We start from the raw sequence: 27,045 nt of genomic DNA on the forward strand, positions 1-27,045 counted from the left end.
ATCTACATAAAGAACCATGTCATTTGTAAATAATGACATTCATTCCCAATCTGTATACATTTTATTTCTTGTCCTGGTCTTGTTTTATTAGTTAAGATTGATGGGATTTTTTTAACAAGCAGTGGCAAGGGGGGAACATCCATGTCTCGCTCTGATTTAATGGGAAAGTTACGTTTCTCACATTTGTGTATGATGTTTGCTGGAAGTTTTTTATAGATATCCTTTATCAAGTTGAGGAAGTTCACCTTTATTCCTAGTTTACTGAGAGTTTTTAATCACGAATTGGTGGTAGATTTTGTCAAATGCTTTCTCTGCATCTATTCATACGCTCATGTAATTTTTCTTTTTAGTTTGTTGATATAATGGAGTCCATTAATTAATTTTCAAATATTGAACCAAACTTTCACACCTGAAATAAATTCCATTTAGTCAAGCTGTGTAAATTCTTTTTCTACACTGTTGGATTTTATTTCTCAATAGTTCAAGGATTTTTGCATCTATGTTCATGAGAGACATTGGTCTATAGTTTCCTAACATCTTTATCTGCTTTTGGTGTTTGATAACACTAGCATCGTAGAATGGAATTGGTAACTTTCTGTTTCTTTTTCTGAGGTAAGTTTGTAGAAAACTGGTACAATTTCTTCCTTAAATGTTTGATAGAATTCACCAGTGAAGGCATCTGAGCTTGAAGCCGTCTGAGCCTGGTGCCTTCTGTTTTGGGCTCCTTCCGTGGTGGCTCAGAGGTTAAAGTGTCTGCCTGCAATGCTGGAGACCTGGGTTCAATCCCTGGGTCAGGAAGTTCCCTTAGAGAAGGAAATGGCAACCCACTCCAGTGTTCTTGCCTGAAAAATCCCAAGGACGGAGGAGCCTGGTAGGCTACCGTTCACGGGGTCGCAAAGAGTCGGACACGACTGAGCGACTTCACTTTCAATTACTTTAACAGATACATGCCTGTTCAGACTGTCCATCTTGTCTTATGTGAGTTTCAGCAGACTGTGTCCTTCAAGGCACACTCCCATTTCTCCCAGCTTATCAAATTTATGGACACTGGGTTGATTAAAGAGTATTCCTTCATTATCCTTTCAATATCCATGAGATATATGTGATGTCTCCTCTTTCACTTCTGACATTACTAATTTGTACCCACACTGGTTTTTTTGTTAGCCTGGCTAGAGACTTGTTGATTTTATCACCTTCTCGAAGAATCAGATTTTGGTTTTGTTGACTTTTCTCAATTGGTTTCATGTTTTCATTTTCACTGAGTTCTACTCTAATTTTCATTAGTTATTTTCTTCGGTGTACTTCGGATTCAATTTGTTCTTCTTTTTCTACTGCCCTAAGGTAGAAGCACAGATGACTGATTTTAGATCTTTCTTTCTTTCTTTCTAACAAATGCAGTCCATGCTATAAGTTTCCCTCTAAGCACTGCTTTGGCTATATCCCATACATTTTGATAAGTTTTCAGTTTCATTTAGTTAAAAAAAAAAATCTTTATATTTTTCTTGAGATTTCTTCTTTGGTCCATGGGTTATTTACAAGTATGTTGTTTAACCTCCAAGTATTTGGGGATTTTCTAGCTATCATACTGTATCAATTCCACTCTTTTAAATATATTTTGATGTAGCTTATGACCTTGAATGTGGAATATCTTGCTGAATTGTGCAATATAAGCTTGAGAAGAATGTGTATTCCCCAGTTTTTGCCTGAAGTAGTCAACAGATGTTCATCATATCTAGCTGAATAATGACATTATTGAGTTCACTCTGTCCTTACTCACTTTCTGTTGGCTGCATCTCTCCATTTCTGATGGGGGTGGGGGAAAGGTATTGAAATCTCCAACTATAATGGAGGTCCACTCATTTCTCTCTACAATTTTAACAGTTTTCACAGTCCTACCAATATTTTGATGCTATGCAGTTAAGCACATGTACGTTAAGGACTGTACTGTCTTCCTGGAGAACTGACCCCTTCAACACTGTGTAACTCTCTTCCTTATCCCTGATAAACGTCCTTGCTTTAACGTCTGTCTTATCTGAAATTAATACAGCTACTCCCACTTTCTTTGGATCAGGGTCAGTGTGGTATGTCTTCCTCCGTCCATTCACTGTTAATCTGTATGTGTCTTTACATATAAAGTGGTTTCTTACAGATGACATACAGTTGCTGCCCTTCCCTCAGGTCAGTCAGGCTCCAACTCAACAGCTTCTTCTGAGGACAGACCTTGTTAGAAACAGAACGCTCTAGCCTGTGTCAAAATGGTTCCCTTCCTCTTCCACTGCCAAGATTGTGGGTTGTTTTTCTCCCCCCTATATTCACTGTGAGAACCTCACAGAGATTCAGGAGGTAAAATTCACAAGTGTGAAGACCACTCAACGAGTGGGTTCTCCTGGAGTTTTCAACCATCAGAGGGTCCAGAATTTATCCATTATAGTTCAGGTTTTTCTATGCCCAACACTTGTTCTTTCTTATCTCTCCTTGCTATTCTTTGGAACTCTGCATTCAGATGCTTATATCTTTCCTTTTCTCCTTTGCTTTTCACTTCTTTTCACAGATGGCTGGATGGCATCACCGACTCGATAGACATGAGTTTGGGTGAACTCCGGGAGTTGGTGATGGACAGGGAGGCCTGGCGTGCTGCAATTCATGGAGTCGCAAAGAGTCAGACACGACTGAGTGACTGAACTGACCTGAACACTTGTTCTCAAGTCTTATGTTGCTCTGATTAGTTGTGACTCTCTATATTCACTTGTCCAGTTTGGGAGACAGTCATTTTGCTCTGTGACCTATCTTCTCTAATGGATCTAAGAAGAGTTGCTGATTTTTCAGTTTGTTCAGATTTTTATTTGCTGTTAGGATGGAGTGACAACTTCCAAGCTTCTTACATGCTGGACTGGAAAATGGAAGTCTTAACTTCTGAAGTTGCTAAAGAACCAATTCACTGTTCGTAAACTGGCAGATTAATGTCTAAAAACAAGTATTTATCCTACCTTTCTTACATGATCTATACCTCGTGGCAACCAAATAGCTGATACAGGAAAAATTTTTACTGAAAATTCCAGCTAACAATTGCATTAGGAAGGAGAGAAGTAAAATACTGTCATGTTACAACCTCCACTGAACTAATGGATCTAAGCGGTGGACACCAAGTGCTTCATTAGGTGAAAGGCTGAAGAGAAAAACTTTAATAGATTGACAAGGCTGGCAACACTGGAACCTATTAGCAGATAATATATACCTCTTGTTATGAAACAACAGGAAATCTATACCAGCCCGAAATAAACAGCAAGAGTATTATCAAGCCTCTAGATCTAACTTCCAGTTTGCTGGAAAACTGAAGGATAAAGGAATACATGAAACTGCATTACAAGACACTAACAGCAAAATCCAAAATGAAAGAATTCAATTCTATTGAGTAAATTACCCAGTTTCTTTAAATGCATAGCATTTTAATAGTGGGGTGGCAAAAGGAACCTACAGATTAAAAGAGATTATTAAAAGGCAATGCATAAGCCAGATTTGGATCATGATTCAAATGAACCAACTGCAAAAATAACATTTAACAATTATTTGAGCACAATCAGGATAATTTATAATATTAAGGAATTTTCTTTATTTTTAGGTGAGTTCATAACATAGTTTTCTTAAAGAGTAATTATTTAGCAATAATATTTACAGATAAAATTTAAAAACTGGAATTTTCTATAAAATTATCCAATGTAGAAGAAAGGTAGGTGAGAGTACAGATGAAAAAAAACAAACCAAAATGTTGACTAGGTGGATGGATAGGTCAATGGGAGTTCATTTAATTATTCTCTCTTCTTCTGTACACTTGCAAATTTTCACAATTAAAGCCACTGTAAAAAGTTAGGCAGAAGGGACAGACACTGGTTGTGAAGAAAATGTAGAAGTATCCCAACGAATTTATTTTGGCAGCATTTCTTTTGTGTGAATATATACTCACATATCTTATAATCAATAATGTTTTATATTCAATAAAAATAAGATACTACTTATTAGAGACATTGAAATCTATTTCTTACCAGGAAATAGTGACTAAACACTTTTTAAAGTCAAACAGGATACAGCATCTCAGCGCATCTAAAACTGACACTGAAGAAAGAACCCCAGAGGGGAAAGACGGACCTTGACCATCTCGGCCTCCATCTGCTGATGGGCGCCGATGTAGCTCCTCTTCACCTGCTGCTTATCTTTGATCATCATGGTGAGCCTGTGTAAGGGCCCAGAATTCAAGTCCTCTGCATGTGTCTTCATGATCCTGCTGAGCTGTTCCGTCTGCTGAATCATAAGTAGCCAAGACTTTTTAAAAAACAAGGAACAAAATTACATTTGTATTAGAGGCTTCCATTTAGCTGTGTTCAGGAACTTTAAACATTTAGTTTTACACAAATTATTACATTAATATAAAAATAACAGGCTTCTGGCAATTATGCAATAAGCTATATGAATGCTTTGTATACAGCATCTTTAAATTCAAGTACAAATGCTCCAAAATTCAGTAAGCAGAGACTGCGGAACAGCAGGACAGGGCTGAGGGCCTCATGGAGAGTCCACTCTTGCAGTCTTCATCTTACTTCTTGTCTGTTTTCCAACACTGATATATTGCTTCTGCCCACACTTTTCTACTGTCTCAGTAAGGTAACCACTTCCTAACAGTCAAATGCAACAGAAACTTACCCATCTTCATTCTAACCTGTTTCTCTGTGGCATCTGATCCTACTGACTCACACTTCCTGAAACTTTTTTTTATTTTATTTTACAATACTGTATTGGTTTTGCCATACATCAACATGAATCTGCCACGGGTGTACACATGTTCCCAATCCTGATTCCCCCCTCCCACCTCCCTCCCCATACCATCTCTCTGGGTCATCCCAGTGCACCAGCCCCAAGCATCCTGTATCCTGCATCGAACCTAGACTGGCGATTCGTTTCTTACATGATATTATACATGAAACTCTTGTTGTTGGTTTCCATGGCCTCTTTTCTTCCAACATACTGACCTGCCTTCCTCCCTTTCTACAAATTCCTTCTCAATCTTTATACCTGCTCTGCTTTTGCTGCCTATGTCTTAAATACTTGAATTCTCTACATTTCTCTTTTCTCTTAATAAATTAGTTATAAACCATTTGTTTTTCTAGCTTAACACATTGCTTCAACAGCAGACATACATAATGCTGGGTTTCGGACAAGTGGGCATATAGGTACAGCTGGAAGAACAAGTCATTTGTTATTAGACTTTCTAGCATATAAGTAGAGACAGCAATGGCATCCCACTCCTGTACTCTTGCCTGGAAAATCCCATGGACGGAGGAGCATGGTAGGCTGCAGTCCATGGGGTCGCAAAGAGTCAGGCACGACTAAGCAACTTCACTTTCACTTTTCATTTTCATGCATTAGAGAAGGCAATGGCAACCCACTCCAGCACTGTTGCCCGGAGAACCCCAGGGACAGAGGAGCCTAGTGGGCTGCCGTCTATGGGGTCGCACAGAGTCGGACACAACTGAAGCGACTTAGCAGCAGCAGCATATAAGTACTGGGGAAAAAAAGCAACAGAAGAATGCTCTTCACTCAAAATCCTATTCAGAAACAAGTTTAGTTTGGTTAGAGAAGATCCATATTAAAGATATAAAAAAATATATATATAGACAAGGTATGTCTGGGTATTTCCTAAAAGTAATTTTTCTACACTGTTACTTTTGATCTGTGAATGAATGGAATTAATTTTGTTATTGTTAGTATTCCAAGGTAATCTTAAAACAAAATGTAATAAGTATCTCAATCATAGGCTAGCCTAAAGGAAGCAAATTCGTGGTCACAGCCAGAACTCTCCAGGGTCTAACTGGGTATTCTTGCGTTTGATACACTGCAGTATATGTTCTTTTAAAAAAAGTAATCTTTGAGGACATTTCTTTAGGGAAAAAGGTCATTTTTAGTTGTAAAATTTCAGTTGCTTTTACAAACACAAAATAAGACAGGTGGCCTATGAACTCATCATATTTACTTTCAAATTCAAAACCCTGAGTACTAAGATGCTCTTGATACCATAAAGCCATTTAAAATTGACATAGCTCTTCCATTAAAATATAAAATTTAAGAAAGATGAAAACAAAAAACTATACAAATGTGGATTTAAAATATAACCTACACTGCCCTAGTAACTGCCGCAGCTCTGCCTTTTTCATTTGGTATTTTCACTCTAAGAAATAGTGTTAGGAAAACACTCTATATAGCATGTGCAGAATGTTGAGGCTACCAAAAATAAAGTGAGAAGAATCAGTTTCTTTCTCAAAAAACAAATATCCTCTATCTTCAGAAAACAAATATTCTCTAAGTGCTTTGTAGCAATAAATTTTTGTGTTTCTATGTAGGAGTCCTTGCAGCCTAGGGAGAAGTCTTCTTAGAAGCTAAGGTTAAAGGTCACACAAGTAGGTCAGATTACGCTCCAGCTCACAGGACAGCCCATCTCATTGTCTAATAGCCCTGTTCACTGGAGTTACTGTGGAAAGTCAAACCCCCCCAAGGAATATATTATCACCCCGACTGTCAAAGCCTGGGTGACCTCAATATCTTCCATTTTGACCCAGGGCACAATCTATAGAATCCTATACTGTCAAGAACTCCTGCTCTGTGATTAGAAAACTCCTTATGTTTTTTATCAGAACCTTCCATTTATCATGTATCTTTAACAAAAATCTGCTCGATCTCACTATTAACAACCTAATCAGGCTAATAAATACTCCCTCTCTTTGTAAAAAATATCTCTGCTCTTCTGAAGCTGAAGGTGAAGGTGAAGTCGCTCAGTCACGTCCGACTCTCTGTGACCCCATGGACTGTAACCTACTAGGCTTCTCCATCCATGGGATTCTCCAGGCAAGAATACTGGAGTGGATTGCCATTTCCTTCTCCAGGGGATCTTCCCGACCCAGGGATTGAACCCGGGTCTCCTGCATTGGAGGCAGCCGCTTTAACCTCTGAGCCGCCAGGGACCCTGGAACATGAACAGTCCATCAGCAAGTCCTTCCGACCACAGACCTACCCACTTCTCTTCATAGTCACTGCCACCGCTTTTGGAAGTTTTGATTGTCTCTGGTTTAGACTTAATTGGTGTCCTCTCTTCTGCTGATGCTCCTTTCCACACCATTTCCCTTAGAGCAGCAAAGGAAACTGCCATCCTCCTGCATTAAACAGTATACAGGCTTTCCTTTTCATTTAAAGGAAAATCCAAACTTCCTTCTAAGACCTAAAGTGTCTCAAATTACATATCCTCTATCTATCCATTCTGTTTCTGTTTTGCCATCTTCTATCCAGCTGAATAAATTCCAGGAGTGTTGGTCTTTAGTTTCCTGAACATGCTCTCTTCCTGGGAGCTTATCCTCTCTTTCACACGGCAAGATCAGTTCAGTTCAGTTCAGTTCAGTCGCTCTTCCATTAGGAACCAGCTAAATCGCATGCAGGTCTCATCCCTGCTATTCTCTATCTGAGCACTTAATAATTTATTTGTGGGTATATTTGTTTGTTTTTTTTCTAAGATCTCCCCAACTACAATGGAAGCTCCATGAGGGTTAATACTGTGTCTCCTTGTTCACTGTTTTATGTATTAATGGTGACATAAAACCATGAAGTGAAAATATGCCACTAAAAGATTTTTTTTAATTGTTTCAAACTGGAATTAGGTAGCATGAGTGAGTGAGGGACAGTCGCTCAGTCGTGTCCTACTCTGCGACTCCGTGGACTACGTAGTCCATGGAGCTCTCTAGGCCAGAACGCTGGAGCTGGGTGGGAGACCCGGGTCTGATCCCTGGGTTATTCAGCTTGAAGCAACGCCAATTACGATGGGGAAGGGAAACTTAACAGGTCTATCTTCAACTGATAAAACAAGCGAGGGATCGGAGCAGCACATAACGCAGTAAGAAGTTCTGGCCCAAAAGGAATGAGTGAGTGGGCAAGAAAATGTTCGGGTGGTGGAGAATTAGACACATGGCTGGAACATTTGTTATATAGAGATATGAGTAGAATGTTAACAGATGCTCGATAAAGAAACAAACAGAAAAGGATGCATTTCAACATTTATAATAAAACTGATATAGCACTTTGCAGATATGGCTCTTTAGTTCTGGCATAGCACTGGTCAAAGCATAAAATATTTGCTGATTAGGATAATTTCTGGAAGATAATTCCTTATAACCTAATAAACAAAATAATCATCTCATCTGCAGGCCATCTGCAGACATTCAAATTGCTTTATTATACAGATTCCTGTTTAAATGATTAATAATGTTCCTCATAATGGAATTCTACCAGCAGTCAGAGTCACTGATGCTGAAAGCCACAGATAAGAGTAAGAAACTAAAAAAACAAAAAAAAAGTAAAAATAATTGGTTTAATTTTACAAAAATTTAATCACAGGCAAAGAATAATAGAACTTGAAAATAAAACCACTGTGGTTAAGTTTATAAAATAGAATATAAGTATATTAACTTTTCAGAGAAGAGCTAAAAAATATGAAAGTAGGAATAATTTAACTATAATAAACTAGACAAAAATCCCAAAGGATACTAACAAAAATCAAGAGTGAGAGACTGATAAGAAGTAGATTCATTTCTTAACCTTCCATATATAAGTCAACAGACAGCATTAACTAGGAAGTTTATAAATAAAGAGTTACAGATTTAAGCTTATAATTCTTAAGCTTCAAAAATTAAACAAGTGAATGTTTAAAAAGGCAGGCTTTGCAGCCTTCCTCTACCACAAAAATAATTTTTAAGGAAAGATAACATTGTCCTCTAAAAAAGGAAAGACATTGTCCACTAAAAAAGGAAAAACATTGTCCACTGAAAAAGGGGAGAAAATTTAAAATCTTTAGTGATTCAAAATAAAAATAAGTTGCAAAATAAAAATAACAACATCTGTTAAGCAGTACATAAAAATATTACCTGTTAAACATCTACAGAAGGAAAATTATTATCAAATCAGAGGGGGAAAGACTTCATTGTACACTATAAATAAGAAATATCAGTAAAGTAAAAAAACATGTAACAACAACAAAAAATGGTAGGGGAAATCACTCCAGAAAAATATAAACAATAAAATTCAAATCATTATATTCAAGTGATCTAAAACTGAATTTTGGACACAAAATATAAAACAAGGAAGGGCAAAGTATAATGTCAAAGAATATCACTCACAACAATATATAACCGTTGTGGTTCTTCTCATTCTAGAAATCAGGGCATCCAAACAAAAAGCACAAATAAGGGAACGTGATGATAAATCAAAAGTGGTGGGAGAATTAAATATACTCATCTCTACCTATGATTGCTAAGTCACTTCAGTCGTGTCCAACTCTGTGCGACCCCACAGACGGCAGCCCACCAGGCTCCCCCGTCCCTGGGATTCTCCAGGCAAGAACACTGGAGTGGGTTGCCATTTCCTTCTCCAATGCATAAAAGGAAAAGTGAAAGTGAAGTCCTCATTCGTGTCCGACCCTCCAGTGATCCCATGGACTGCAGCCCACCAGGCTCCTCCGTCCATGGGATTTTTCCAGGCAAGAGTACACTAGACTAAACCAAAAAAATTAATAATACAGAGTATCTGACCAAGAAAATTAGTAATTAATATGTTTGATCTATCATCTTATATAAAACACTACACACTATAGGTCTAGAAAATATCTATTTTTAGAAGAATATTTTTAAAAATTAGGTAATATTGGGCTATAAAAATTTGTGTAAATTTCCTCAAAAATAGAAATAGGGCTTACTAACTCCACTATCTAGCTTCTTTCAATTAAAGAAAAAAAATCAGAATTTTTTAAAGGAAAAATTCAAATCATTTCTATAAAATGCACAGGCCAAAACAAATTTTTAATCTAAAAGAAATCCTGGAAGAAGTCAGTAAAATACTATCAAGATCCATGATATATAGCTCAATGTGCTCAAAGATTTACATCTATTTCTAAGTAAAAAACATTAAAAAAAAGTTTATTAAAATTCAAGTTTAGAAGTTTATAAAGGGAGAACAATGTAAAACTAAGGAAAGTACAAAGGAAAAACTGAAAAGAAAAAATTTAAAATATTTATGAATTAGATAAATTAAAAATAGAAAAAATAATGTTGATAGCATTAAAAAGGAGAGCTTAGCAATGAGAAAGGAAATAACAATAAAAAAAATAAAGTACATAAGATCTATCATTACAAAAGAGAAAACACCATAAGTTAAGATGAAATTGATCTGAAAATAAATGAAGTGGCTCCTTTATTTAAGGATAAACTCAAATTAGTAAAACTGACATTTCAAGAGAGAGAACACAGATCATCCCACTTTCTGCTCACAGGCACATTCTCAGTCCTTTACCAGCTAGAACCTGATCTCTGCAAACTGTATTTCCCAGGCGTCCTCCTGCTAACTGGCTTTTGGTTTTGTTGTGCAACTGGAGGTCCTGGCACAAGAGGAGAGGCGGGAAGGAGGGAGAAATCTGGATGTACGCCTCTCTCCGCTTAGATTTCTTCCTCTGTCTGTCTCTCTTGCTGACTGTAATGAGCCTTCCTCAGCCCTCTGGGGCTTCCAGATGGCAGAGGCTCCACGGAGTTACTAATCTCTGAGTTGCCTCACCTTCCTCTCTTCGCTCCTAGACCTTCAAAAACCTTTGAACACATTTCCCCCAATTAAATTCTATTTATTGAAGTACCTGGTATAAGTTTTATTTTCCTGACTGAATCCTAACTTTTACAGATAAAAAATTCAAAGAGGCTAATAACCATGTAATACATGGTTCAGTTCAGTCGCTCAGTCATGTCCAACTCTGCGACCCCATGCACTGCAGCACGCCAGGCCTCCCTGTCCATCACCAACTCCCAGAGTTCACTCAGACTCATGTCTATCGAGTCGGTGATGCCATCCAGCCATCTCATCCTCGGTCGTCCCCTTCTCCTCCTGCCCCCAGTCCCTCCCAGCATCAGAGTCTTTTCCAATGAGTCAACTCTTCAAGTACTGGAGTTTCAGCTTTAGCATCATTCCTTCCAATGAACACCCAGGACTGATCTCCTTTAGGATGGACTGGTTGGATCTGCTTGCAGTCCAAGGGACTCTCAAGAGTCTTCTCCAATACCACAGTTCAAAAGCATCAATTCTTCAGTGCTCAGCTTTCTTCACAGTCCAACTCTCGCATCCATACATGACCATTGGAAAAACCATAGCCTTGACTAGACGGACCTTTGTTGGCAAAGTAATGTCTCTGCTTTTGAATATGCTGTCTAGGTTGGTCATAACTTTCCTTCCAAAGAGTAAGCATCTTTTAATTTCATGGCTGCAATCACCATCTGCAGTGATTTTGGAGCCCCCAAAAATAAAGTCAGCCACTGTTTCCACTGTTTCCCCATCTATTTCCCATGAAGTGATGGGACCAGATGCCATGATCTTCATTTTCTGAATGTTGAGCTTTAAGCCAACTTTTTCACTCTCCTCTTTCAGTTTCATCAAGAGGCTTTTTAGTTCCTCTTCACTTTGTTACAAGGCCTTAAATGAAGCACTGAACAGCACTAAGTATTCATGTAATATTAGATGTTAAAATATTAACAACTTTCACCTACAGAAAATGTTTTTTTAAAAAAAAATTTTTTAATGGATAACCCAACCAGAAGCTGACTGTGGCTCATATCATGAGCAACTTATTGCAAAATTCAGGCTCAAATTGAAAAAAGTAGGGAAAACCACTAGGCCATTCAGGTATGCCCTAAATCAAATCCTTTATCATGGTAAAGTGGATGTGACAAGTGGATTCAACAGATCAGATCAGGTAGACAGTGCCTGAAGAACTATGGACAGAGGTTGGCAACATTGTACGGGGGCAGTGATCAAAACTCCAAAAGAAAAAGAAATGCAAGAAGACAAAGTGGTTGTCTGAGGAGGCCTTACAAATAGCTGAGCAAAGAAGAGATGTGAAAGGGAAATATATACCCAACTGAACAGAGAGTTCCAGAGAACAGCAAGGAGAGAAAGAAAATGTACTTGAGCAAACAGCACAAAGAAAGAGGAAGACAACAGAATGGGAAAGATTAGAGATCTCTTCAAGGAAACTGGGGATACCAGGGAATATCTCATGCAAAGATGGGCTTGATAAAGGACAGAAATGGCAAAGACCTAAGAGAAGCTGAAAGTATCAGGAAGAGGTGGCAAGACTACAAAGAAGAACTTTACAAAAAGGTCTTAATGCCCCAGATAGCCATGATGGCATACTCACTCACCTGCAGCCATATATCCTGGAATGTGAAGTCAAGTGGGCCTTAGGAAGCATCACTACAAACAAAGCTAGTGGAGCTGATGGAATTCCAGTGGAGCTATTTCAAATCCTGAAAGATGATGCTGTGAAAGTGCTGCACTCAATATGCCAGCAAATTTGAAAAACTCAGCAGTGGCCACAGGGCTGGAAAGGTCAGTTTGCATTCCATCCCAAAGAAAGGCAATGCCAAAGAATGTTCAAACTACTGCACAATTGCATTCATCTCACATGCTAGCAAGATTATGCTCAAAATCCTTCAACCTAAGCTTTAACAGTATGTGAACTGAGAACTTCCAGATGTACAAGCTGGGTGTAGAAAAGGCAGAGGAACTGGATATCAAATTGCTAACATCCACTGGATCACAGAAAAAGCAAGGAAATTCCAAAAACATCTACTTCTGCTTAATTAACTATGCTAAAGTCTTTGACTCTGTGGATAAAAATCAACTGTGGAAAATTCTTAAAGAGATGGGAATACCAGGCCACCTTACCTGTCTCCTGAGTTGTATGTGGGTCATGAAGCACCAGTTAGAACTGGACATGGAACAGTGGACTGGTTCAAAATAGGGAAAGGAGTACGTCAAGGCTGTATATTGTAACCTTGCTGATTTAATTTTATGCAGAGTACATCATGTGAAATGCCAGGTTGGATGAAGCACAAGCTGGAATCAAGATTGCTGGGAGAAATATCAACAACCTCAGATATGCAGATGATACCACTCTAATGACAGAAAGTGAAGAGGAATTAAAACTTCTTGATGAGGGTAAAAGAGGAGCATGAAAAGGCTGGCATAAAACTCAGCATTCAAACAACCAAGATCAAGGCACCCCGTCCCATCACTCCATGGCAAACACATGGGGAAACAGTGGAAACCGTGGCAGATTGTACTCTCTTGGGCACAAAAATCACTCTGGACAGTGACTGCAGCCTTGAAATTAAAACATGCTTGCTTCTCAAAGGGAAGCTATGACAAACCTACACAGTGTATTAAAAAGCAGAAACATCACTTTTCCAACAAAGGTCCATATAGTCAAAGTGGGAGGAGAAGGGGACGACAGAGGATGAGATGGCTGGATGGCGTCACCGACTCAGTGGACATGGGTTTGGGGGGACTCCGGGAGTCGGTGATGGACAGGGAGGTCTGGCGTGCTTCAGTCCACGGGGTCACAAAGGGTTGGACACGACTGAGCGACTGAACTGAACTGAACTGAACTGAACTGAACTGAAGGTGTTTCCAGTAGTCATGCATGGATGTGAGAATAAGACTGTAAAGAAGGCTAAGCACTGAAGAATTGATGCTTTTGAACTGTGGTGTTGAAGATCCTTGTGAGTCCCCTGGACAGCAAAGAAATCCAATCAGTCCAACCTAAAGGAAATCAACCTTGAATATTCACTGGAAGGACTTATGCTGGAGCTGAAGCTCCAACACTTTGGCCACCTGACTTGAAGAACTGACTCACTAGAAAAGACCCTGATGCCGGGAAAGATTGAGGGCAGGAGGAGAAGGAGACGACAGAGGATGAGATGGTTGGATGGCGTCACCGACTCGATGGACGTGGGTTTGAGCAAACCCCAGGATGTAGTGAAGGACCCCTGTCCAGCCCAGTGTGCTGGTCCTTGGGGTCACAAAGAATCAAACACGACTTAGTGACTGAACAGCAACAATCAGAACCATACCTCAGTCAGCAGCCTTGGGACATTCAAATGTTTTATAACAACTATAATAATTTTCATAAGCTGATTACATATATGAAACCATCAGCTGTATAATTTATTTTGATGAGTTTCTGGATATCTTTTCTTACAGCATTTAAAGTTTCTTGCCCTGTAAACAGAGCAGGTATTGACTAGTCTCTTTCTCTGCATGGTTTATATCCCAGTATCCAGAAATGTCTACAGATATGATTTCATCTGGTGGATATTTTTAAAGAACCAAAGGACTGAGCTGACTTAGTGAGTCAGCAAGAAATGGGTCATCTGAGTTAAATACATCCTTTAACATCAGGGGAATTTCAGCTTCTCTGTTTAATAGGTGGTGGTTTAGTCGCTAAGTCATGTCCAACTCTTGAGACCCCATGGACTCTAGCCTGCCAGGTTTTTCTCTCCATGGGATTCTCCAGGCAAGGGTACTGCAGTGGGTTGCCATTTCCTTCTCCAGGGGATCTTCCCGACCCAGGGATCAAACCAGGGTCTCCTGCACTGCAGGAAGATTCTTTACCGACTGAGCTACAAAGGGGAGCCCACCTTTATAACAACAGAAGGGCTGAAACTTTGAAGACCCTGTTACTCAAGTAGTATAAATTCTAAGATTATCAAACACTTAATATAATCAAAACAAATCCTGAATAAAAACACTAGGTAGGCAAGACAATTATTAGGCACTTTAAAATAAAACAGAATCAAAATAATCAACACAATCAAAGTCAGTATCTGGGCTGTAAAGACTGATCCCAAATATGCTGGCCCACGTCAGCTCACTCGTCACCCAACCTCAGCAGTAAGGAAACCACGGCACTACTAGAATACTGCTACTACTATTGAAAAAGAGCAAGTCTACACGTCTAAGCAGAGACTTCCCTGAGTCCAGTGATTAAGACTCCGAGCTCCCAACACAGAGCGCAGGGGTTCAGAACACTAAGTCAGGAACTGAGGGAACTAAGATACCACCTGCCTCTGGTACAGCTTAAAAAAAAAAAAAATGTCCAAACACAGATGCAGGCTACAAAGGAAACCACATTACCTTTTCTTTTCTAATACTTCTTCCAGTTTTCTAGACTCAGCGCCTCTCAATTGCTTTTGTTCTCCTTGGACTTAAAGGTCACCCATGTTGTTCTTTTGAGGAACAGAGGTACCTGGCCAGAGTCACCTTTGTCCTTCAGAAGCAAATCGCATCAGCTCAGCAGTCTGTCCTACCAAAAGTCAGGGGCTGGATTCCAGATCCCCGCAGTCCCTTCCAGCTCCAACACCAGTGGACCGTTCTCTGCTTAGCTACTTCCCTCGTCAACCTTACGAACTCCCTGCGGCTCATAGCCACAGGACTCCTTTGCTGACCCAGCTTTAGCGGATCTTTGTTAACACAGGGATGGCCTGTTCAGAAACTTTAGAGAAAGCAGTAAGCTACAGCACAGAGATGCGTGCCTACTCCCCTCCCTTTCTGTGCTAATGTTCCTGTCTCCGCCCTGCTGCAGCCCACTCCCCTTCCCCGTTCCCCGGCCATGCCCCAGAGGAGGAGTTCTGCCGTTCCCTAGCTCCTGCACCCTCAAAATTTCCTCGAATGGCTCTTTCAGTTCAAAATATTTTACGAAAACAACTCTTTACTTCCTCAGTCCAACCAGTTCTTCCAGCTACTGCTCCATCTTATCTTTTTTAAAACCCCTGAAATAGAGGGGGTTAAAGAAAAAATTAAAACTCTGCATTTGTTCCCAGGTGGCACGAATCAGGCTGTATACTTAGGGTACTCCCTTTCTCTGAAGCTCTATCGAATAGATGCTGTTTTCTTTTCTTGCATTCTCTGTAATAAAGACCCATGCGGTGAGTTTTATGTTCTGCATTACTTTTCCCCAACTCCACCCCTATTAAAGCTGACCTTGTTTGTCTAGACAGCCTTTTCCTCCTCCTCTTTAACATTATCTATCTCGGATATATCCATAGATTGTCTCTTACTTACCCCTTATATCAATAATCTGAAACGCATATCTTCATCTTATAAGTGGTGTCAGAGAGATTAAGTAATCTTAATTACTTAAGGTCATACAGCTAACGAATGGAGTTGTTCAACTTCAATCCAAACCCACCTCTTTGTGAGCTGGACCTAATATAACCTCAGATGTCTGGAGGATACAGAAGGGTGGGGACCTAAGGACTCCCGCAGCAAAGTAATCAAAATTACTTCGAGAATAATTACTACGATAAACTGATGGGAGGACCTTACAAACCGGTTACATATCACATTCATCTGTATTTTGCACTTTTATCATTAAATTACAAGCTTAAGAGCCAGAGGGAAAAGCCACCGACTCCCTGCAGACCAGCTGCTTCGTAGCATGAGTCACAAACAGCTAAAGTGAAGAAGCCCTTGCAGGCCAAGATCAGCGAGTCATTCTTGGTGTGTGTGACACACTCTGTTAGAAGAAACGAAGATGGAAACAGAAGAGGACTCTCACTGGATTTAAGTTTCTAACGAACTTATTTAATAACGAACCACACTTCAAGTCTCCCTAAGCAGAATAATTAAGAAATGATTATTTTACCTAACCAACCCCGATACCACACTGAATAACTGGAAACAGCACCAGTTTAAGATGGACACACTCGTAGTATGCATTTCTTTATGCTCCAGGAAAACAAAATGACTGGTTTGGGACTTTCAATTTCTAGAACATTTTTCAGAATATCGATTCATATATTAAAGAACACTAATATTATCTCATAAAACACTGTTTTTTACATGCATGCATGCTAAGTCGCTTCAGTCATGTCCAACTCTTTGTGACCCTATCGACCACAGTTCACCAGGCTCCTCTGTCCATGGGATTCTCCAGGCAAGAATCCTGAGGTGGATTGCCATGCCCTCCTCCAGGGATCTTCCCAGCCCAGGGATTATGTCTATTATGTCTCCTGCATTGACGGGCAGGTTCTTTACCACTAGCACCACTTGGGAAATGCATTATTTCTAAAGATTTTCTGAATTTCTAAATGTGATTATTTTATATTTTATTTTATATTTATATTTGGTCACATTGTTTTGTGATCAAAAATAATTCCTAGAAATAAATACATCTCTTATTTCACAGTAAAAAAAGACAAATAATGATTCAATTTACAGAAATTTTAATCTCCTCTACATCCTCTCCCCTCCCAAAAGGAGACCAGTTGCATACATTAGATATCATCCCCGCTTTCTAAATCAATGAGCATAACTCCTGAAATGTCCATTTAACTCTTAGGAAGCCAAAAGAGGTAAACATTATTGGTAATACTAGAATGAATGCACAATATAAACAAAAGTAAACACTGTACTCAATTTTTGAAAACAGAAAACTACATATAGGGAAATTTTCTCTCTTTTAGAAAAGCACCTCTAGAAAAGCATGCTTTCCACATATGAACTAACAGATACATGGTGAGATGAATGAGTACTCCACAAACAGGTAGTAATTTAAGTGTTTTGAGTTCATTATACCAAAAAACACTTATTCTGGGACACTGAGTCAACGAACAAACTACTACGAGAGCTATAATTACAGTAACGCATTGAAAATAATCAACAAAGTGACTCAAGCTTGAAAAATACCTAAATAACAGTTGTCGTAAATAGCTTTCTCTACAAAGTATATCTTCCAACTACTTGCTTGCCTTCTTCTTGGTTGAACACTTTTAAATACAACATAAAAATACATAAAGAGGAAAGTACAGTTTCTGTGCACAATAATTCAAAACAAATGTTTCTCCGAAACAACACTTTTTGTTCAGAGTTTGCCCATTACAAAACAAGGATGTTTTTGAAATCCCTGAATTCTTGTATGATACAGAAATTTAGAAGACAAGCCATTAAATTTCCCTAAAACTGAGCTTGTCAAAGACTGAACTGTGAGTGTAAGGGAAACCTTAGGCAGTTTCCGTTCTGAAGAGCCTACCTTTCTGCATTTTTTTTTAAGTTTCCCAGTTTTCCCAGGCCAGCTCTGCAATAAGCTCTACAATGAGAATCATGCAGCAGCCTTTAAAAAATACCAGTTCTTGAATCCCATGGCCAGAGATTCTGATTTAATAGGTTTGGAATGGGGTCTCGGCGTCAGTATCTTAAAGCTCTCCAAGTAACTCTAATGTATAAGTTCCGCTATAACAAAACATTTGTGTTTCTAAATCACTATGACATGCAAAATCACACAGTAAAAACCAAAGACCTTATGGGAAACCAGTGTTAAAGGTACAATGCTCAAAAACGTCTTCAGGGATAGAAACTGACTATAACTTTTTTAAGAGTAAAGAAAAAAAAGATAGAACAATAAAAACTTTACATGATCTTACTTGCACTAAATAACTGAGATGTAAAGTCGGTACTCCATAGTGGCGGGTTCCACATCCACAGATTCAATCAACCTCAAATCAAAAATACTCCAAAAAAAATCCACAAAGTCCCAAAAGGCAGAACTTCAATTTACTGTACACCAGCAACTGTTCAAACAGCGTTTTTATTAGGTATCATAAGCAATCTGGAGATGATTTAGAGTAAACGGGAGGATACACAGTAGGTTATATACAAACACTGCATCGTTTTATAAAAGAGCGTGGGTACCCTCGGATTTTGGTCTCCACAAGAGTGGCTGTGCTGTGTGCTCAGTCGTGTCCCACTCTTTGCAACCCCATGGACTGTGGCCCGCCAGGCTTCTCTGTCCACAGGAACTCTCCAGGCCAGAATCCTGCAGTGGGTAGCCTCTCCCTTCTCCAGGGGATCTTCCCAATCCAGGGATCGAACCCAGGTCTCCCGCGTTACAGGCAGATTATTTACCATCCGAGCCACCAGGGAAGCCCAAGGATACTGGAGTGGGTAGCCTGTCCCTTCTCCAGGGGATCTTCCCAACCCAGGAATCGAACTGGGGTCTCCAGCATTGCAGACAGATTCTTTACCAGCTGAGCTACCAGGGAAGCTCCAGCCTCGAGGGTGGGGGTGTCCCCTGACATGACATTACCTTGAAAAGAAGCTTGCTCATCAAAGGAGGTGTCACAGGGGTGCAGCTTGTCAGTTATTGTAAAGTGATAGAAAGAGCTACCTGATTTGACAGAAAATTGCAGTATCACATGTAAGTGGATATTCCTCATAACACAAGGGGTAAACAAGGCAGCCTGGAAATGAGGGAAGCGTGCGTGCGTGTTTTATATACTCCTAAGCAGATCAGTTCAGAGATGCAGTTTGCAGCAGTCTTCCAGGTTGTTTTTTTTTTTTTGAATGTTGAGTTGGTTTTTTCTTTACTTTATTTTACTTTACAATACTGTATTGGTTTTGCCATACATCAGCATCCAGGTTTGTGTATAAGCAACTGTAAAACCCATTACTCAAATTGCTGCCTGATATGTCCATTGCACAGGAACAAATTCCTGTTCTTAAATCCAGTGTTACAGCAGAGCTGACTCTACACTTAGGCTTAAGACTTACTGCCTTAAGATACAAAGGAAGTTGCAACTCTAGCTATGTAAGTTACTTGAACTCTTGAACAGCTTGGAGGTTGAGGGCACCGAGCCACTACCTTGCAGAAAATTTCCGTGTAACTTTGCAGTCGGCCCTCAGAATGTGAGCTCCGAGTCCTCAGACATAACTGAACTCGGAGAGCGCAGTGCTGTAGCAGACATCTGCATCTAAGCCCAACTGCTGAGCAATAAGGCTGGCTTCCGACTGGCTCCTCGAAGAGCATGTTTAATTACTTTTAACGCCCACATAGTACATAGAACATTGTCAATATTTCAAGCCATTTCATGTTTAAAAGGTAAGCTTAATATCTCCCTTCAAATATGTTATGTTATTTGACAATTAATCCATATCGGAAGATCCCCTGGAGAAGGAATAGACTACCCACTGCAGTATCCTGGCCTGGAGAATTCCATGGGCTCTACAGTCCAGGGGGTCGCAGGGGGTCGGACACAAGCGAGCGACCTTCACTTTCACTTCATACAGTATTCTACTTCTATATTCTCTGCAGTGTGCTCACCAACAAAGGCTTGCTTCCGTCTGTCACCATACAGCCACTCCCCTTCACCCATCTCAACCCCACCCCAGCCCCTTCCCCTCTGATAACCACTGCTCTGTACTCTGTGTTTACGTGTTTGCTTTTGTTACATTTAGTTTCCTCATTTAGTTAGGGTTTTTCTTTTTCTATTTTTAAAAGTATCCCATTTAAGAGTAAAATCGTTTATTTTTCTTCACCCGACTTATATCACTTGCTGTTGAGTTGTATGAGTACTTCATATATTTTGGATATTAGTCTCTCAACATGTACATGATTTGCAAACATCTTCTCCCAGTGGATAGGCTATCTTTTCATTTTGCTGATGGGGACAGCAAGCATTTAATTTGATATAGTCTCATTCGGGTTTTGCTTGTTGGTTTGGTTTTTTGGAAGATATTGCTACGACTGATAAAAAGTATACTATGTCTTCTATGAATTTTACGGTGTTGGGTCTTATATTCAAGTCTTTAGTAGAGTTTGAGTTGACTCTTTTATATGACATAGGACAGTGATCTAGTTTCATTCTTTTGCATGTGACTATCCATTTTCCCAACACAATTTATTGAGAATATTCTTTCTCCATTGTATGTTCTTTGCTCCTCTGCCATAAATTAATTATATATATATTAGGATATATATGTGGATTTCTGGGCTCACGATTCTTTTCACTGATCTATGCGCCCGATTTTCTACCAATACAATGATGTTTTAACTATAATAGATTCGTGATATAACTTGAAGTCAGGGAGTGTGATGCCTCCAGTTTTGCCCTCTCTTCTCAGGATTATTCTAGTTATTCAGGGTGGTCTTTTTGGTTCCATACAAATTATAAGAGTTTTTGTTCTATTTCTGTGAAAAATATCCTTGGGATTTTGATCTGTTGTTGTTGTCTAGTTGCTAAGCCAAGTCCAACTCTTTTGTGACCCCATGGACTGTAGCCCACCAGGTGCCTCTGTTCATGGGATTTCCAGGCCAGAATTCTGGAGCAGATTGCTATTTCCTTCTCCAAGGGATCCTCCCAGTCAGGGGTTGAACCCACATCTCCTGCAGCAGGAGGGTTATTTACCACTGGGCCACCAGGAAAGCCCTGGGATTTTCATAGACATTACATTGAACCCATAAATCATTTTATGTAATAGGAACATTTTAACAATCTTAATTTTTCCAGTCCATGACCATATCTTTCCATTTCTTTGTGTTATCTGTAATCCTTTCCCATAACATCTACCAGATTTCAGTGTACATGCCTTTCACATCCTAGAATAAATTTACTCCTCAGTATTCTGTTTGTTTCAATTGTAAATGGGACTCTTAACTTCTTATCCTGCGAGTTGGTTGTTAACATATAGGAACACACAAAAAATTTTGTTTTATACTGACTTTGTACCCAGAAACTTTACTGAATTCATTAATTATTTCTAAGGTTTCTTTATGGAGTCTTTAGTGTTTTCTATACATAACACCATGGGATTCACAAATAGTGATGAATTTACTTCTTCCTTTCTAATCTGGATGCTTTTTATTTCCTGTTCTTGACTGATGGCTGTGGTCTGGACTTCGGATACTTTGTTGAATAAAAGTGTGAGAGTGGACATCATCATCTTGTTCCTGGTCTGAGATCTTTTTCACCTTTGAATATAAGCTGTGGGTTTATCATGAAAGTGAAAGTCACCCAGTTGTGTCCAGCTCTTTGTGACCCCATAGGATTCTCCAGGCCAGAATACTGGAGTGGGGAGCCTTTCCCTTCTCCAGGGGGTCCTCCTAACCCAGGGCTGGAACCCAGGTCTCCCACATTGCAGGCAGATTTCTTACCAGCTGAGCCACCAGGGGAGCTGTGGATTTGCCATGTATGCCCTTTACTATACTGAGGCACATTCCTTCTATACACGTTCTATTGAGAGTTTTTATCATAAATGGGTTCTGAGTCTTGTCAAATGTTCTGTTGCATCAATTGAGATGATCATATGATTTTAATCCATTATTTTGTTAATGGGATGAATCACATTGATTGATTTGTGGGTGTCAAACCATCTTTGCATCCCTGGAATAAATCACACATGATTACGGTGTATGATCCTCTTAACATACAATTGCAGTATCCAAAGGAAGTTGGTTCTAAAATTTGCCATGGACACCAAAACCTGCTAGACACTCAAGTCCCATAGCTGGTCCTTCATATACATGGTTCCACACCAGTGGATTCAACGAGCTGTACACCATACAGCACTGTCTTTACTACAGGGGAAAAAGCCATGTACAAGTGGACCCATGAAGTTCAAAACCTGTGCTTTCAAGGGTCAGCTGTATTGTTTATCTGGCTTACTAATATTTTGTTGAGGACTTTTGCATCTATGCTCATCAGAGATAATACCCTCTAATTTTCTTTGTGTTTCCTGTTTGATTTGCAGATTCAAGTAATGTCAGCCTTATAAAATGAGTTGAGGCATTCTCTCCTCTTCAGGTTTTCAGAATTTGAGAATTTTAATGTTTGGCAGAATTAACAGTGAAGCAGTCTGGTTCTGGACTTTGTTTTTGGAATTTGCTTATCACTGTCTCAGTCTTCTTCCTGGTGATCTGTTTGCGCAGGTCTGCTTTTCCTCTGTGACTCAGCCTTGGAAGGTCGCATGGTACGACTGGAAAACGGTGCACTACTTCTAGGCGTCCAGTCTGCTAGTGGATAGCAGCTCACAAAGCTCTCTTATAGTCCACTGTATTTCCGTGGTATCCACTGCTATTTCTCTTCTTTCATCTCTGACTTTTATTACCAGAGTTTTCTTTTTTCCTACTGAGTCTAGCTAAAGGTTTGTCAGTACTGAGCACTGCCACCTTCTGTTTTCTGGTTGCTCTGTATCTCCATTGTTTGTTTTTCCTTGTTTTTCTGTCTGCCATTTTACTTTGGTGATTTTCCATGAGATTTTTCTCAGTTTCCTTTTAAAAAAAAAAAAAATTTTTTTTTCATGTCTCTGCTCTAGATTTGTTTTGTGTTTACCACGAGATTTGCATGAAATATCTCACAGATAAAAGAGTACTTTTTTCTGCTGGACAGTTTTCATTTGCTTACATGGGTTGCTGCCTTTCCTTCTTCCACTTTTGTATCTTGTTGTCTCAAATTATCCGTTTTATGTTGTGTTTATTACCAAGCTGAAGTAGCCATAGTTTTATTTTATTTCTTACTGTCCCCCCCCCCTCCAACCTTTATCCGATAATTAAATGTCTAACAGCTTATTCTGATAGGGTTGCAATTTCCTGGTTCTATTCTATCACCTTAGTCACACTTCTGTGCATTCTGCCTTTTTGTTTTAGAAGAGCTCCTTTGAACATTTCTTATAAAGCACATTTAGTGGTAATGAACTCTAGGAAAGACTTTTTCTCTCCTTCATATCTGAAGAACAATAACTCTGCTGAATGTAGTATTATTGGCTGACACTTTTCATATTTCAGTATTTTGAGTATGTCATCCCGTTTTCTCCAGGCATGTAGAGTTTCTGCTGAGAAATCTGCTGATGGTTGAATGTGGGCTCTTTTTTTAAGGTTACCATCCTTTTTTTCCCTGGATGCCTTTAACATTGGTGGTGGTGGTGGTGGGGTGTTTCTTTGTTTGTTTGTTTGGGTTATTTTGCATTTACTTTGGAGAATTTTAATATAATGGGTCTTCAGTTCACTTCAGTTGTGTCTGACTCTTTGTGACCCCATGGACTGGAGCACACCAGGCCTCCCTGTCCATCACCAACTCCTGGAATCTACTCAAACTCATGCCCATTGAGTCGGTGATGCCATCCAACCATCTCATCCTCTGTGGTTCCCATCATCTCCTGCCTTCAATCCTTCCCAGCATCAGGGTGTTTTCCAATGAGTCAGTTCTTTGCATCAGGTGGCCAAAGCATTGGAGTTTCAGCTTCAGCATCAGTCCTTCCATGAATATTCAGGACTGATTTCCTTTAGGATGGACTGGTTGGATCTCCTTGTAGTCCAAGGGATTCTCAGGAGTCTTCTCCAACACCACAGTTCAAAAGCATCAATAACGTGTCTTAGAGAAGGTCATTTTGCATTGAGGTTATAAGGAGTTCTCTTGGCGTCATGTATCCAGTTCCTTCCTCAGGTCTGGGGAGTTCTCAGATGTTATTTCTTTAATTAAAGTCTCTGCTCCCATTCCCCTCTCGTCTCCACCTGGGATAACCAGTATTCTAATGTTGCCCTTTCTAATAGAAATGGGTATTTCTCGCAGAATTTCTTTTAAGATCTTAATGCTCTGTCTTCTAACTGTACCATTTCTAGATTTCTGTCTTTGGACTAGCTAGCTCTCTCTTCCATACAGTCTGCTCAACTTCCAATTCTTTCGAGAAGTCTTCATCTCCTTTATTGATGTAACTTCAGAATTTGTTTGGTTCTTTTTTAGAGTTTCAATCTCTCTGGTAAAGTATTGCCTCTGTTCTTTCATTTTATTCCTGAGCTCAAGAACTGCCTCTGCGTTTCCTTGCAGCTCCCCAACTTTCTTCATGACAGCTGTTTTACAGTAGGGGGCACAAGAGCACAAGTTTCTGGCTCGTCCCACCCGAGCTGCCTCTGGTATATTTGAGAGTTGGCACTTTCCACTTGCCACCACCCACTGACAGGTACCACCCAGCCCCCTAGATGTCACTGTTTGTGCCTGCAGGGTTACTGACGCCTTACTGCTGGAGTCAACAGGATCACCCCCTGGGAAACCAGGATGTCAGGTGCCTCTGGCACCTTCAGAGTCTCCCGGGTGGCAGGGTCTGCTGCCACTGGTGGGGGTGGGGGTGCATGGAGGGAGGCCAGGGTCATGGGTGTCTCTACTGTGACCGGGCTGGAGGGTGCCCAGGTCCTGCCACTGTGGGCACAGGGGGCAGGGGCGAAGTGCTGGGCACTTTTGAAGCTGCACCGATGCAGCTGCGGGCTCCACGGTCCCTGCTGCTGTCGCTGGGAGCTGGGGACAGCTCTGCGGCCAGGGAGCTGCTGCTGTCTCTGCCGAGCCGGACGCCACCAGGCTCTCTGCGGCCGCGAGCCCAACGCCACCAGGCTCTCTGGGGCTGCGGCTCAGACGGCGACCAGGGCTCTGGGGTCGCAGCACTGCCTACTGTGCTCTCCCGCGGCCTCCTCTGTGTGTTCCCAGACGCCCACCTTCAGATGGACAGACACGAGCGATTCTCCAGCATCGAAGTGCTTTGCACAGACACACGTTTGCTGAGTTACAGATTTTACAACTTGTTGTAGATTAAAAGGGAGAGACAAAGGGAGTATCTCATGTGGACATGATTTTTTAATTGGATGACTTGATTTTTGCTCTTGAGTAAAAATGAGTTCCTTATGCATTAACTCCTTACCAAATAGACGTTTTGTAAATATTTTCTCCCATTCGGTTGGCAGCCTATCCATTCTGCTGATAATTTCTTGCTACATAGAAGCTTTTCATAAATGCTTTTGTTGCTGATTTATTTTTTGCTTTTGATGCTTGAGTTTTTGTGTCTTTTTCAAAAACCGCTGCCAAGAACAATGTCAAGGGGATTTTATTATTCCTATGTTTTCTTCTAGTAGCTTTACAGTTTCACGTCTTACATTTAAGCTTTTTGTCCATTCCAGGTAAATTTTTATGAGTGGTGTGAGTCATACTTTATCCTTTTGCAAAAGGCCACTCTTGGCTTCATTGTCAAATTTTAGTTGACCATATACTCATGGGTTTATTTCTGGGCTATCAGTTCTGTTCCACTGATCTAGGTCTCTGGTTCTAAGCCAGTATCATACTGTTTTGATCATCACACCTTTGCAATAAATTTTAAAATGAAGGAAGTGTAATGCATCTAGATTTATTCTACTTTCTCAGAATTATTTTGGCTATTTGGGGGTCTTTGTCAGTCCATATGAATTTTAGGACTGTTTTTCTGTGTCTGTGAAAAATGTCATTTTGATAGAAACTGTATTAAATCAATAGATGGCTTTTGGCAGTAAAAACATGTTAAAAATACTAACTATCCCATTTCATTAGCACAGAATGTCTTTCCATTTTTGTGTCTTCAGTTTCTTGCATCAGTCTTATAATTTTCAGCGTACAGGGCTTTCCCTTTTTGGTCACATTTGTTACTAAGGATTTTAACTTTTATGATACTGTACATGGGATTACTGTCTTTCTTTTTCAAATAGTTTATCATCAGTGCATAGAAACAAAATATATTTTACTGAATTCGCCTATTAGTTCTATTAGTTTCCTGGTATTATTTTTATTATTCTCTATATATCATCCACAAACAGAGGCAGCTTGACTTTCTCCTTCCCCATTTGGATGCCTTTTATTTCTGGCAGGTGTAATTTTACATAAATAAAGAAACACAAAGTAAAATTCACATTAGCATAGAATAAAACAAGTATTCAAACTAAAATAGCTGTCAAAATAAGGAGAGATGTTCAATTTCATGCATAGAGAAATAAAAATTTAAGCTATACTAGCTATCATTTCTACCTACCAGATTAATAAAAATTCATAAGTTTGACAACATAATCTCTTGCCTAGATCAAGTAGAAGCTGGTAGTTTCTTGTATTCCTGCTAGATACACAAAATGGTGCAATGGCTACAAAGGAGATTTATATTTATAGTGACAATGTATAGCAACACTACGAAGACATTTACACTTTGACCTAGAAATGACCTAGAAATTTCCAGGAATGTGGGCAGTACCAAAGAATATGCTAACCATCAGACAATTGGACTCATCTCCCATTCTAGCTCACTTCAGTTCAGTTCAGTCGCTCAGTCGTGTCCGACTCTTTGCCACCCCACGGACTGCAGCACACCAGGCCTCCTTGTCCATCACCAACTCCCAGAGTTTATTCAAACTCATGTCAACTGAGTCAGTGATGCCATCCAACCACCTCATCCTCTGTCGTCCTCTTCTCCTGCCCTCAATCTTTCCCAGCATCAGGGTCTTTTCCAGTGAGTCAGTTCTTCACATCAGGTGGTAAAGTACTGGAGTTGCAGCTTTAGCATCCAGTGAATATTCAGGACTGATATCCT

General features: G+C 39.9%; 1 protein-coding gene across 6 annotated transcripts in view; it reads right to left on the reverse strand.

Moving 5' to 3' along the window:
• Positions 1–27,045, reverse strand: part of FER (FER tyrosine kinase) — a 475,518-nt gene that overhangs the window by 384,121 nt on the left and 64,352 nt on the right. For all 6 annotated transcript variants that reach the window (XM_040239698.1, XM_040239699.1, XM_040239695.1 and 3 more), the window contains one exon: positions 4,144–4,317. In XM_040239698.1, the coding sequence (XP_040095632.1) occupies positions 4,144–4,317 (174 nt within the window). The remainder of the gene's footprint in view (positions 1–4,143; positions 4,318–27,045) is intronic.

This window comes from Oryx dammah, unplaced genomic scaffold (assembly GCF_014754425.2).
Source record: "Oryx dammah isolate SB20612 unplaced genomic scaffold, SCBI_Odam_1.1 HiC_scaffold_5, whole genome shotgun sequence".
Classification (NCBI taxonomy): domain Eukaryota; kingdom Metazoa; phylum Chordata; class Mammalia; order Artiodactyla; family Bovidae; genus Oryx; species Oryx dammah.